A 14,148-nucleotide genomic window follows, 5' to 3' on the forward strand; every position below is an offset into this window, starting at 1 on the left:
ATGTGCTGGTATATACAGCACAATCAGTGATGACCATTCCTGGAGTCCTCCAAACCGTTTCATTTTGGGCAACTATTTGGGGTACACCATAAATTGGGGGAAGTCACATTTATATGCACTCATGGGACATCATCCAGATATTGCATTGCAAATGAGTATGGGAGCTCAAATAGTAGAAAGATAGACCGTTACCCTATTTTGGAAAACATGTCTGGGCCCAATTTTGACATCAAAGGAATACTGTCAGGATACGTGGGAAGACCATTCTTTTGGAAGAGAAAGCCTCAAATACAGTTTATGTCATGTTTCATCATCAGCAACCTCTCCCCGCGCTGGTAGGACACTGCGACCAGGGCGGACTCAAACTACTGATGGACTCGAACAAAGTCTATATTGTTACTATTTGAGCTACTGTACACATTTGTGATGCAGCATTCTGACAAGGGAAGATGTACGGTGGCCTTACCTCCCCTTCTCCATTAGTGTGTTAAGAGTAAAATTCTCCAGATATCCCAATTGAGTGGCCGCTAAGGCTCTGCATGGAGGGGTTTGAGTACTTGAGAAATTATGTCATAAAAGATGTACAATGTAAGTTCAAAGGAAACCTAAATAATGTTTTAGATACATATAAAGATGATTTTATGCTTTGGGAATCTTAGGCAACAAGAAACAGAAGTGAGACTCCTTTAGGGGTATAGGTTAACACTACGCATTGACCTGGGAAACCTTATTAGAAGAAAAGGAATAGCTCTACCCAGTATGCCCAAATATTATTGGGCCTCAAAACTGGTAATGGTGAATGAATGGGCCTTTGTAGCCTTGGATGATCCAGCATTAAGGGTGGACAGACATGCCATGGAATCCAAGGGATACTCGGATGCATTAAACACAAAACTGTTGAATATGTCCCTACCAAGTCTTACACAGACGGTAATCAGGATCTGGAGAGAGGCCAAGACATTCCCGGGTTGGGAAGGAGTGATCTCCATGAAGACTCTGCCTTAGGACAGCAACACCCTGCAGAGATAAGGAAACTTGAGGAATTTTCTAGATGGCACCTAATTGGTATAAGTAAGGTTTGGTACACATGGAAAAATGGTTATATGGAGTTGCTTGAAACACCTAAACAGGAATACCAGCTGGCAGACACTGAGGCAAGCTGATGTTCGATTCAGGTATGCACTGGTTGCATATCAAGCACAATGTGCTTGTCGAGGACTCCTCACCGCTAGAGGACAGAGTATTAGATGAACTCTTGCCAAAGAAAGTTATATCACTAATTTATTGGAAGATTATCTGTACCTCCCCAGACATATTAGTGAAATTAAGAGTTAATTGGGAAACAGATGTAGGACTATTTGAGGGAGGACAATGAGTGTAAGCGTTATGAGCCCCCCACATGGTTTTAATTCAGCTGATACAATAAGTATCCTGCACTGATCACACTAAAACAAAATAGCACACTAAGGGCCATATTATCAATGAACGGTGATAACATTATCACCGCTTTAGCGGCAGGAAACTGCCGCTAAAGCGGCGATAATGGGCTTGATATTATGCCCTTGTGAATTACCTTAGAAGCCCTGGTTCACACCAGAACCTGGGCTTCTATGGGAATTCACAAGGGCATATTATCAAGACCATTATCGACGCAGTTTCCTGCCGCTAAAGTGGCAATAATGTTATTGCAGTTCCTTGATAATATGGCCCTAAGAGTGGGAAAAGTGATGCCAGATGTCTGCAGTAGGGAAAGTGGTCAAGCTGGGAGTTTTGTGCACATATGCAGTAGCAGTAATGCATTACTGAGAAAGGTAAGAAAATGTCTCAAAACAGTAACAGGAGTGCACATAGAAGATGCAGCTAAAACACTCATACTCAACTAATGGGGAGAAGGAGGCCCAACAAAATACACCAAAATCTTTATAGTGTTGGGATTCCATTGCAGAAAAATGTAATGCAGTGAGACAGTGGGGCGAGTAATCCACCCGATGTACATTCCTAGAAGAATGATATTGAGTGGTGCAAGCAAGACATAAGACAAGTTTATGAGGAATTGGGTTGTTCGTTGACTGGCATATGAGCCCTGGTCAAGCAACAGCCACATTCCCTTGCAGGGTGAAACCCAAAAAAGTCTGCAGGAGGTGTCCTAGAAGGGAGCGTCGTCGTCAGATGGACTTGAGTTCAAGCCATGGGGACGATTTCTCATTCAGACATTGGGGCTCATTACGATGGCGGTACAACTGCCACTAGCAGCCTGCCGGTGGCGGTTTCACTGCCATCGCAAAGCACATTTCGGCCACCAGATTTCGATGGCGGGTAGTGTGCTGGCGGACGCACGGGTCAACCACAGGCAATCGTTACGATTGCCTGGAGGACCCACCCTGCATCTACAAAATGGTAGCGGTGCCTAGCAGGCACCGTCCGCCAGATTATGATGTTGCATCCCCGCCAGCCTTCAAAGGCTGGCGGGGATGTACTTTGGGGGACTGTTGAGGGCCCCCCTTGTGCTGTGGGAGGTGGGTGTGCACTGTGGAGGTATCAACATTTCCCTGCACCAGGTGGCAGGCACCTCGTGGCGCCTGCCACGTAGTGCAGGGAAACGCACAACATGCATTTTTTAGCATTGCGGCTGGTACTGCAGTCAGCAGCACCCGCCGCAATGTTAAACATGCATGATGCGTCCGCCACAGTGGCGGTCGCATCGTAATCCCATGTGCTGGCCTGCCCCCTTACAGGTGGTCGGTCCCACTTCTCGCAAAGATGGAGGACGGACTTATGTCCGTCCGCCATCATAATTGGCCCCTTAGTGCTGAAACGGAAGTCGAAAATCCCCAGAAAATGAGTCAGAGGGCTGTAGCCAAAGGCAGATCCAGGAGGTTGGTTACACCTTTGGCGACGGACCGCTGAAAAGGTTTTGCTGCTGCAGAAAAAATAGCAGGAGAAGTCGCGAAGTCAATCCTACCAGAGATGCTCCTCGGGCGAATAGGTAAGCAGGTTGGTCCCGGTCTCCTCCTGGTTTTCAGAGCAGTTTAATGGCCAACATATTTTTGGCCAAAGTTTGGGGATTTGGCCATCTGGGTATCTTTAGCACCACAACCAAGGGTCCAGGATTGGTGGGACAACTCTTGGGGAAGCAGGACTTACTCAGGCTGGGTCCAGGTGAGCTTCAAGTTGGTGGAACTCTTTAAGACCCTGTGACTCAAAACCGTAAGCCATAAAATTAGCCCTTGGAGACACTTCTGGAAATCAATGTGCAAGTGAAATGCCGGTCTGGCCTCTGATGGTTCAAGACAGGAACAGCAGCAGTCTGGCAGATTGCACAGCAGGTCACAGCAGCAGGCAGGTCTCTAAAAGCCCTTCCACAGGTCCAATAGGGAACTTAAGAGTGGGTCTAAGGGTTCTATTTTCCCCCATACCCTTTTTCTACAAGGTGGAAGAAGCTTGTGGAAAGGTTCTTTGAAGTACATGGAATATCCTGACTTCCCTACCCTGGCTCAAAGCTGGCTGTATTGACAATGCAGGGCAGTTAGGCTGTTTGTGTGAAGGCAGAGCACAGCCGCCCCCCCCCCCCATTCTGCCATCAGATGGCCCATTGAGGCCCACCTAATCCCTCTATTGTGTGACTGTCTTTGGGGGGGGGGATTCATGAATTCTAACTGTCAGCTACACCCAGTCATTTGACACAAGACAGGCTACAGGGTACAGGGAAGGAAAATGTCACATTTCTAAAAGCTGCATTTTCAAAATTGTAAAGAAAAAAACAACGTTACCATTAAATAGGGGTTTTCATTAACATTCCAAAGACACCAAACATGATATAGCTACCTGCTCCCAATTAAGAATTACAGCTTATTTAATGTAATGAGGAATCCCAAATGGTATCCTATGAGAGGGGTTGCCTCACAGTAGTGAACAGCAAATTTCTGAGTTTTTCACTACCAGGACATGTAACACTTAAAAGTACATGTTCTACCTTTAAATACACAGCACCCTGCTCTATGGGCTACCTAGGGCCTACCTTAGGGGTGAGTTATATGTAACAAAAGGGGAGTTTAAGGCTTGACAAGGGGGGTTAAATGCCAAGTATACATGGTAGTTAAAAACTACTTTCAGGATGCAATGGCAGGCCTGGGACATGTTTTAGGGTGTTGCTTAAGTGGGTGGCACACTAAGTGGTGCAGGTCCACTGGTAGAATTCAATTTACAGGCCCTGAGTATATGGCATAACACTCTACAAGGGACTTATAAGTAAATTAAATATGCTAATTAGGTATAAAAAATCATGTTATGAGGATATTGTCTAGGGGAATTAAGCACAAGCACTTTTGCACTGGTTAGATGTGGTAAAGTGCAGAGAGTCATATGACCAAAAAGAACAAATGTCAGCATAAATTAAAGGTAAGTAGGCATTTTAAAAACTATGAGAAAATAATAAAGTTCATAATAATGTTCAGAATGAACGTGTAGGCCTTTATGACAAATTATGTGTTTAAATGCACAATATGCAGTAGGCAACCATATTTACTCATATTAAGCCTCAAATGACTGAAGCAACATTGCCTGACAAGCTGACTTGACTAGACAATGATTAACATGGAAAAATTGTTTTTTTCCTTGACCTTTCCATGAACATATTTCATAGTGAATAAATGTTGCTTAAATGCGTTCATCTAATTGTACTAATTGTACAAATATTTCTTGTTACACAACGATTGCTGCTAACAAATAAATACGTTCTGTTATTTAGAATGATATAGAGGTGAAAATCCCACATGGGAAAGTAGTTTTTAACCCCTTCGATGCGTGTGACGGAGCGGTTCCGTCATGCGCGTCGGTTGCGCTGTGCGCATGATGGAACCGCTCCGTCACGGCCCCGCCCGCGCACGGAACCTTCAGCACGGCGCGGTAATCCGCGCCGCGCTGTAGGGGTTAAACAAGAAAGTGTATTACGAATAGACAAGATGTAACTGCTAGATGATAAGAAATAAACTACATTGAAAGCTGCTATGTAGAAGCAATTGTGTTTTCTAATCTTAGACAAGAGTGATCCTATTCCCATAAAAGATGATTGGGCGACTGAAGAGAGAAGAAACCCACAAGCTGCAACAATGATAAAATGTGTAGTCTATAATAGTGCATGTTCGTAGAGCAGACCCAGACTTTTTTTACCTAGACACTCTCTGCAGAGACTTGTGGGGAGACTTTTACTAACAGATGCTTGGGCCATTTTTTCCTCATATTGCTTTGAGACTCTACTGAGTTTCCTGAACCTCTCTTTAAGGGCAGTTCTGCTCTGATAAATTTCTTGATTTATTGAGCTGACTTGTGATGCTAAAGCTTTATGCTTTTTCTCTCAGTCTCACGAAAGGGAACTCTTTATGGGTTCTGACTGCCACATTTTCCCTGCTTCGTAGAATAGGGATTTTTTCCTTTATGGAACATGCTTAATGCATTTTATTCTGAGTTTTATTGACCAGTATTGATTATTTATTTCTGTTCATATTTGATAATTTAGATTGATAAGAATTAACTTGTGACCTTAACAAAGATGATTTACTAAATAATTGCATTAATAAAACCCTAAAACTCATACTAACTCCCTTTATTGACTGAAAATAGATGAGAGGTTATGATTATAATTTATGTGATGGACAGCTCCTGATCTTCTCTAAAAGAACGGCAAAGATCCATGGCCTCAGTCAGAAAGAGCAGCTGGGGTTAGCATGATGCTGGTAAACCAAGATCTTTAATTGGAAATAATCCCTGCCGCTCAAGCACACCCATGAGTGGAAATCTTTTTCCAGCACAGAACAGAAGGGCCTCCTTCATCTTATTGGTCAAGGGAGACATCAAGCTACACTGTTTAGGTTTGTTGAGTTATCTTACTAGAGTTCACGTCCAATGTTACAATATCAGCAATTTCCCCCCTCCCCTCTGATGACTTGTGTTCTCCTAATGTTTTTAAAAAGTGTTACCACTCTATGCTCTTTCAATGAATTCTAGCCTTTAAGTTCTTCATGTCCCCACACTTCATTGCAGTGAATCATACTAATGTTCGTAAAAATTATTTTACTTGACAGTAATACTTTCAAGCAGCCGCACCCCAGTTGTCAGTCCTGTGTAGCAAAACCCTTTTATAGTGTGTTGTGACATTTTGTATGAAGAGTGGAGAATAAGTTATGCCAAGAACTAAACAAATAACACATTGGCCTTTTTCCTGTATCATGGATGCATTGTCAGCTTTGTCTGCTCATGTGTCACAGATGCCTTACCAGCTCTGCCTGCTCCTGTATCACTGGTGCCTTACCAGCTCTGCCTGCTCCTGTATCACTGGTGCCTTACCAGCTCTGCCTGCTCCTGTATCTCTGCTGCCTTACCAGCTCTGCCTGCTCCTGTATCACTGATGTCTTACCAGCTCCTCCTGCCTCTGTATCACTGATGCCTTACCAGCTCTGCCTGCCCCTGTATCACTGATTCCTTACCAGCTCTGCCTGCCCCTGTATCACTGGAGTCTTATCAGCTCTGCCTGCTCCTGTATCACTGCTGCCTTACCAGCACTGCCTGCTCATGTATCACTGGTGCCTTACCAGCTCTGTCTGTTCCTGTATCAATGGTGCCTTACCAGCTCTGTCTGTTCCTGTATCAATGGTGCCTTACCACATCTGCCTGCTCCTGTATCACTGGTGCCTTACCACCACGACCTGCTTCTGTATCACTGATGCCTTACCAGCTATACGATGTCCTACATCACTGATGCCTTACCAGTTCTACCTCTCCTGTTCCACTGACACCCAGACAGCTCTGTCTGCTCCTGTATCACTGCTGCCTTACCAGCTCGTCCTCGTCCTCTATCACCACCAGGTGGGAGCCCCTGGAGGAGCAGTCTTCATGGCTCTCACTCCACTCTTTCTTATCTGTTATTTCAGGGAAGTAATAGCACTTCCGTCCACGCTGCTCCCAGTGCAGAGGACAAGATGGCGTAGGCTGAGCTCCGGCTGGAAGAAGAAATGAAATGAATCTTTGATGGGAATTTCAATTATTAACTAAAAAAAGATGAATTATTTGCTCAATGCTAAAATCTGTGTCTGTGTGTCTGGTTTGTGGGTCACAGTGCAGGCTACTGGCAGGTTTGATTCGGGCCTTTCATCCTTCTGAAGCCAGCACATGTAGAACTGTGAAATGCTATTTACAGTACTTATAACCAGAAAACCTTTATGGCTAAGGTTTAAAAATCAGCTCTTGGCTCTGATCTGACCCAGTGCAGTGATGATGATGGGGCCCAAGAGAACCAACAATGATCACTCTGAAAGACAGAAGTTACATTTCACCCTTCGAAGTGTTCCTGCAAAATATGAACTTTTATGTTGCATTTATTTTGGACTAACATATTCAAATGTCTAGAAAAAAGTGCTCAATAAGTGTAAAATATGCATCCTGCCTCGGTCAAAGCAGAGACAGAGTCATAGAAAAGTTCTTTTAAGAAGCTCAGAAGTTCCAATAGAAACCGAAGAAGGACTTGCAATAAACAAGCTCATCACAGAGGCTCTCAGGTATGACACTCACTCATTCGTCATGTGTGTGACACCCGCAGGGCAAGAATCTAGCTGCAGGTCAGAGGAGGTATTCTGCAATCCTAAATGATGGCTAAATATGACATCACCGCTAACTCTGGCCGGCTTTCACCATTCACATGGTCACTGCTGTAACTCAGAAGAGCCACTGATGCTGAGCACTTTGTAGGTAAAGTGTTGGGGAAGGGAAGGAATCATTCGGCTCTTTTGGAAGTAAGAGGGTGGCATAAATATTGATGCTATGTTATGTTATGTTATTTGGCATTCAGCCACACTGTACAATTGGATATCTGTGATGAGCCAATTAATCGAAAACATATATTACTGGTACTTTATGTAGTATATGTTAATTTCTAAAATATAATTAAAATACTCTTTGATGGGGCAAAATATATGTATTAGTGTACCATATAAAGAAAGAGAGGAATATCTCGTGGTGCCAGAGATAAGTGACTCTATCTGGACACCCAAGCAGGATAAGTATAGTCAGACAGAGGCATATGTGTCTGATTTGGCTACGTGAAAGGCAACTACATGGCACCCTAAACCCATGTCCTGGGACACTGGGATAGTCCATTGAATCCTGTGTTGAGAGAATGCTCCTCTGTATCAGGTTTGTTCTGACAATGGGGTTAATAATCTGAGAAAAATAATTACAAGACCACTTGCAGGAAAATTTGCTAGGGACAAAATGCACAAACTGTATTTCAGAAGGAGAGTTTATGGAACTGTGACTGAAAAGTGCCTAGATGTACTTCAAACTGGGACCAGCGTGTATGGATTAAAAAGTTCTCCGCGAGGTCACTAAGGGACGTTCAATTCTCTAAGATCCGAAATGTGTCCACGGTTTTCTAGACAGAACCCAATAAGTTTGCCCTCATACAATGGTGGTGCCCAAAGTTGTTCAGGTACTTGGAATGATTCTTTTGTCCTGCTAGTAGGATTGTAGTTAGGCCAACATTGCTGCAGCCATCACTGTTCATCTTACACTGTTTTCAATGTGTACCTGTGTCTAAAAAAGAAAAGTCAACCTTTCATCATTTGTGAACTTTAGCCTAAAATTATACATCTTATTACTAAAGATATTTCATCTGCTGCATGACTTTGGCATGCTCTTCTCAGATGTATGGATTTTGAACTCTACTTTCTCATAACCATGGATTTGCTTTGCTTATGAAGATTTGCAACGTCTAAATTTCGCTACTATTTGCCTAACATAATTCATTTTTAGGTCTTGCCTAGCGTTGCAGCCCGAATGCGCTGCCATCGCTTTGCGAGGCATGCAGTATATACTATAGTGTGGAAGCTTCGTGGAAGCTCCTCCCACTCTCTGCCCATTGGCTTTTGTCTTAAATGCTGCCTTCCGATTGGTTTGAGGCTTGTTAGTCCCTCCTCATTCTTCATTTGTATCCTTCCATGGCTATTGGCCACTTTACTCCTCACACTATTTTCTTCCCTGTCTCTCCACCCCATCGCCCCCTCCCTCAGTCTGTGACTTTTCAACCTCCCCTGCCCCTACCCCCCACTCTTGTTCGTGTTTTCTTGCCTGCCGGCACTTCCGTTTTCATCTTTAGTATTGCCACCTTGAAATATGCGCGTTCAAGATGCGTACTGTACAAAAACTTCTCTTGTTTAATGAACTAGATTTTAATGTTACTCTAATTATAATAAGACTCTAGGCAACATTCGGGGTATGCATGGCAACTGACTCCACTTAGTTCACAAATGGCATTGTTGTCGGGCAGGAGGAGCAGCAGTGTTTTAACTCCTGCTTAAAACAAGCACTTTTAATAACTTCCTCTCAATTCAGTGCTATGATCTTGTGTACTGAGGTGACACGCTAAAGAAATGCACTTTTGTGAATTCTGAAGAGACATTATCACACATTTACATCATGTTTACTGTATGATTAACATGCCGATCATTTTCACGTCTCGCCCACTGGCTCGTATACGCTTGGTTCTTCTCCGGCTGGCTCTACCTGCTAATTAATATATTGGCTTGTGCATCTCTAACAAAGAGAGATAAATGGATACATGACAGTGAGCCCGGTAGATAGACTGGTGCAGACAAACAGACAAAGTCAGTCTCCATTGCCTCACGTCAGAATCATCACTTTCAATAACCTGGAAATCTGCCGGCAACTCCCGCATGCCCCATCCTCATCCCCCCATCTATTCTTAGCAGAAGCGGCAGATTCTGAGCTGTGCCCTGCTGATGCAGAGGAGCACGGCAGAGTCTGTAGAAGCGCTAGGATCCCAAGCCTGTCTGGGCGGGTACCTAAGCCTTCCGGGTGCTTCACACTCAGGATAAATGAATACATTTTGTTCTGTGCTTTAGTCGCCCCTCTGTGATTACTGTCTGGTAGATGAACCTCCGTGTTAATAAACACATTCAAAGAGATGGTTGGGTACAAACAAACAACAGCCACAATACCGTACGTTTTGAACGTGTAGTCAAATAACTGCTCATCGAGTACCTCATTGGCTGATCATTCCATGGCACTACCAAAACTACATTTGGACAAATTTGCTCAACTGTAAAAGACTCCCTTCTATGGGTCATTTAACAACTCAGGGCTTTGGGGTAAGGTAACCTACTTTGGATGCTGTGTAAAAGAGTAAACACAAAAATTAATGCAATGAAACTAAGCAACCAGTACTGTCTAAAACACTGTGAAAACTGACACGCATTCTGGCATTTTGTTTAGTTAATGTCGATTTCCTCATAGATGTGAGTAAAGTACTCTTAATACCTTAATGAAATCTGCACTCTTTTAACTAATAGCACCGGGCGACCTTTGACAGCTAGGCAATGAATACATTTTCATGTACCCCCGAAGCCCCCCTGCCCCCGCCCCTTTGGCAAACTTCATTGCCTCCCAGTGTTTTGGCGATAACCAAGACGCAGGATAATGAGTCAAATAGTCCAGAAAATGAAAGAGAAGCCGGGATTCAGATTCACATGCTCCGATCCTGATCGCGTTGTTTAGTCTGTAAGCACTACTTTTATTAATGAGTTTCGCATTATTAAAGCACCACAGTGTGCATGTGTGGCAACACTTCACCCATGAGGTACGTGCCAAGCAATTGTTGACACAATCCACACTGCGTCTTTTTCAATATATTTATTACGAAGTGCAGGACCTTTCCAAGGGATTTTGCATTCTACATACATTCACTCCAAAAACTAAAACGTGTAGGTAAAAAAGAAATTGCCAATTACAACGTCAATAGCTCTAACTCACAAATGCGAGACCTATTTGCATTGCAAATGCTTGTTATTTTTTGCATTTGAATCTGCACATGGTTATTGGTGAAGGGTGTGTGTGGATGTATGTGTGTATATACTGCGCAAATGATATGTATGTGAATGGTAGAGACCGCGTTACTTACTTTGATAGATGACTCAGGGTATCTTCATTCCTGGAAATATTCACATTAATGGCCTGGTCTTGATTGAGTATAAATACAACCTTTATTAGTTATATTAACCCTTGAGCATGTGGTACATGAGTTATTCACCTGAGTTAAAATTGTTACAAGGTGTTAAAGGGAGAATTTGAACAATGATTACAATACTCTTGTTGTTATTTCAATATATGATCTACTGGTATATAACTATGCAATAGTGCCTCCTTTTAAACGAATCTATCTAGCCACATGCTGTGTATTTATATTAAATTCACATTTGTTATTAGGATATTTATCTGATTAGGCACTTGTCTGATTGATTAATAATGATAGGGCTGGAATATTAGTCGTAACATGACTACATTTGCCTTATCCTAAAAGACTGGGGTGCTCATTTAGGGCCAGATGGACGTAAAAGCCCTTTTGCGATTTCCTAATTGTGAATTTTAGTCAGAAAATTCCAAACAGATATGTACAAATGTGCTTTTAACACATTTGGTGATTCCCAGTGGGTCACAAATAGACCAACCTCATAAAATTCATGAAGTATGTCTCGGTTTGTGACCCATTGGCAATCACAAAAATCATAGGAATGGTGGCCTGATGGGGTCATCAGACCACCATGTCTGTGATTGCTTAACAATTAATCATTTTTTTTAAAATGCAGACTGTTTTCCTTAAATGAAAATGGGATGCATTTCACAAAGAAAAATAAAGTTTTCTTTAACTTTTTTAAGGTCCATTGTTTAAATAGTCCCTTGGGGACTCCTTCCTATTAGTGAATTGGTTACCACCAAACTGAAGAGTTGCTGGTAAAATGCAAACTTTTTGCAACTGCATTTCATTTGTAAAACATTCATACATACCACTGAGATTCGGTATTAGAAAGGGAAGCCCTAAACACAGCCCTTCCTATTACCGAATCGCAAACCCAAATTGCGATTCGATGACAGGTTACCTAATCGCAATTTAGCCTTTATATATCCTAAAATGCTTTTTTTGTGATTTCAAACGCCCCGATTAGGTGAATCGGACCGTTTGTGACCTCAGAAAAGTGTCTTACATCTGGCCCTTAATCCCTAGGGTGTAAACTGGCAAGCTAATAGGACCGCAGAGACCCAAGTCCATTATTGCAGGTCCTCGCCACTATTTAAAGAAATTCTTGGCAAATGTTCTTCCACTGACAAGTTGGGAGCACTTTTGGCTAGAGTTCGGACCCATATGCCGCAAATGAGGCGTACCCCTTATCTTCCTAGAAATTGGCTGCTATGCAGAATGGAGAGATGGAGATTGCACTGCAGGAATAGGAACCACAACGTGGCTACTCTCAGAGGAAAGCGCAGTGTCACTTTTGGATCTCCAGTATAAGAATTTCAAGATTGAAACATAGCATCTGGCAGTATCTTCGGGTAGTCCCTGATGTTTCATGGGCAACCAGTTCATATCGGGTCTCCAAGACCTGCACCTTTGCTGTTTTCTTCTATGTCACCTTCTTTATCCTCTCTTCAGCACAGCATTGGAGGAAAGTAACTTGGATTCTGTTGCTACAAATATGTCTTGAGCCTGGCAGATGTGAATGTATTTTCCCCTGTCCATCCAGGTATCTAACAGGTGGGAGGGATAAGCCCCAAGGAGCAGCAGCAAGTAGTTTGTCACATCCAAAATGAGAAATACATCCCTGGGGACAATCCATAGATAACTGTGACCTCAAATAAACAATATTCACCTTTCCAGTGGTTTCCTCCCAAGACATGTGTGGGCCGGCATGGCAAACACAAAAAGATGATGGACGAAGCGCTAAAATATTTCAAACACTACTCACCCCCAGTCAAGAGATCTGGGTTACATCCAATGTTCCTTTGTTCACTATGCCACCCCAGTTTGAACCCAGCCATATGCAAATCAGTCTTGACCCTGCTCCTCATGGGAACAGTCCAGTGCGCTCGACCCGGCCCGGTCCTGCCTGGATCCAAAAGAATCATCCTGGGACCATTTGACGCAGCACGTGCTTTTGCTGCATTGCGTCCTACCAAATATTAGTAAATGTGCCCCCTAGTCTGTAATGAATTGCAGTAGATGCATCCAAGATTGCAATGCAGCACATACTGGATAAGAAAAGCATAGGATTCTAGGATTTGAAGCTGAAAGGGTGCAGTGGCAGTCAACACACCACGGCCCCAGGGTTGACCAAATCTCTCCAGCCAGCCAGAGAGACATCTGGATGTGCAGCATGAGGCTGGGAACCAGCCCCAAAGAAAGTAACAGTGCAACCAAAACTTACTCTCTCTCTCTCTATGGGACAGAAAGTGGAAGAGAGAGAGAGAGAAAGTGTGTCTGTCTGTGGGGTCCTAAACAACCTCTTATCCCAGGGTGATTGACAGTATTGACAGCCACTTCCAGGGAAATGCAGGCTTCAGTCTCCACTAAGGTCAATGTCCATCTATACGAGCTTCATCTCTGCAGTATGCCCTGGTTTGCCCTGATGATGTCAGGAGATTAGTTGATAGTAGGAAACAATCAGGGCAGGCTTTTGTGTTGAATTGTCTGTCCTTGGTGTAACCTAGTGTGGAAATGGGCCTCTATCAGACAGGCTCACAGGGAGTTCTCCAACTTGTTCTGAGATCTAGCCTGCAGGGCAACTCAGTCTGATCTTATAAGGGTTACAAGAGCGCACAGGCTATTCCTGTCAGGGGAGTGAGCTGACGCCCGGGCTCCACCTGTTTGTCCATATATGAATGAATTGGGGATCTCGTGGAGGCGTCAACCCTGGGCCCCCTCTGGCCTGTCCAGGGACAACGCACAAGCTGGATGTGATAGTTGTGAGACATATATATATATGGCCAAATAGAGCTTGGAGAGGATGCTGAGTGCCCCCTCAGTAGCTAAGTTCATCATCAGGACCCCACTAGACCACTTGCAGGCCATATAATCCTAAACTCTGAAATGGAAAAGAGGCTTTTGTGATATTTAATCTGCTCTGAGATCATGAAGCAACATAAAACTTTGTTGAAAGAATAGTCTGAATTTACCTGATTTATTGGTGCCATCACAATTATCTCTCTGTTTCAGGTTCATCTTCAGGACCCCAATCTCCTGGTGCAACTTGAAAACTGAAGCGAGAGGAGTTAGAAGAGAAGGAAGCCATTAGAGTGGAATGCAAATGT

General features: G+C 43.4%; 1 protein-coding gene across 1 annotated transcript in view; it reads right to left on the reverse strand.

Moving 5' to 3' along the window:
- LOC146813029 (killer cell lectin-like receptor subfamily B member 1A) overlaps window positions 1-14,148 on the reverse strand; it is a 125,618-nt gene that overhangs the window by 24,305 nt on the left and 87,165 nt on the right. Inside the window, exons 3-4 of the mRNA XM_085620058.1 lie at window positions 14,014-14,094; window positions 6,832-6,995 (exon numbers count right to left, since the gene is read on the reverse strand). Coding sequence (XP_085476184.1) covers window positions 6,832-6,995; window positions 14,014-14,094 — 245 coding nt within the window. The remainder of the gene's footprint in view (window positions 1-6,831; window positions 6,996-14,013; window positions 14,095-14,148) is intronic.

This window comes from Triturus cristatus, chromosome 7 (genome assembly GCF_964204655.1).
Source record: "Triturus cristatus chromosome 7, aTriCri1.1, whole genome shotgun sequence".
NCBI classification, from domain to species: Eukaryota; Metazoa; Chordata; class Amphibia; order Caudata; family Salamandridae; genus Triturus; species Triturus cristatus.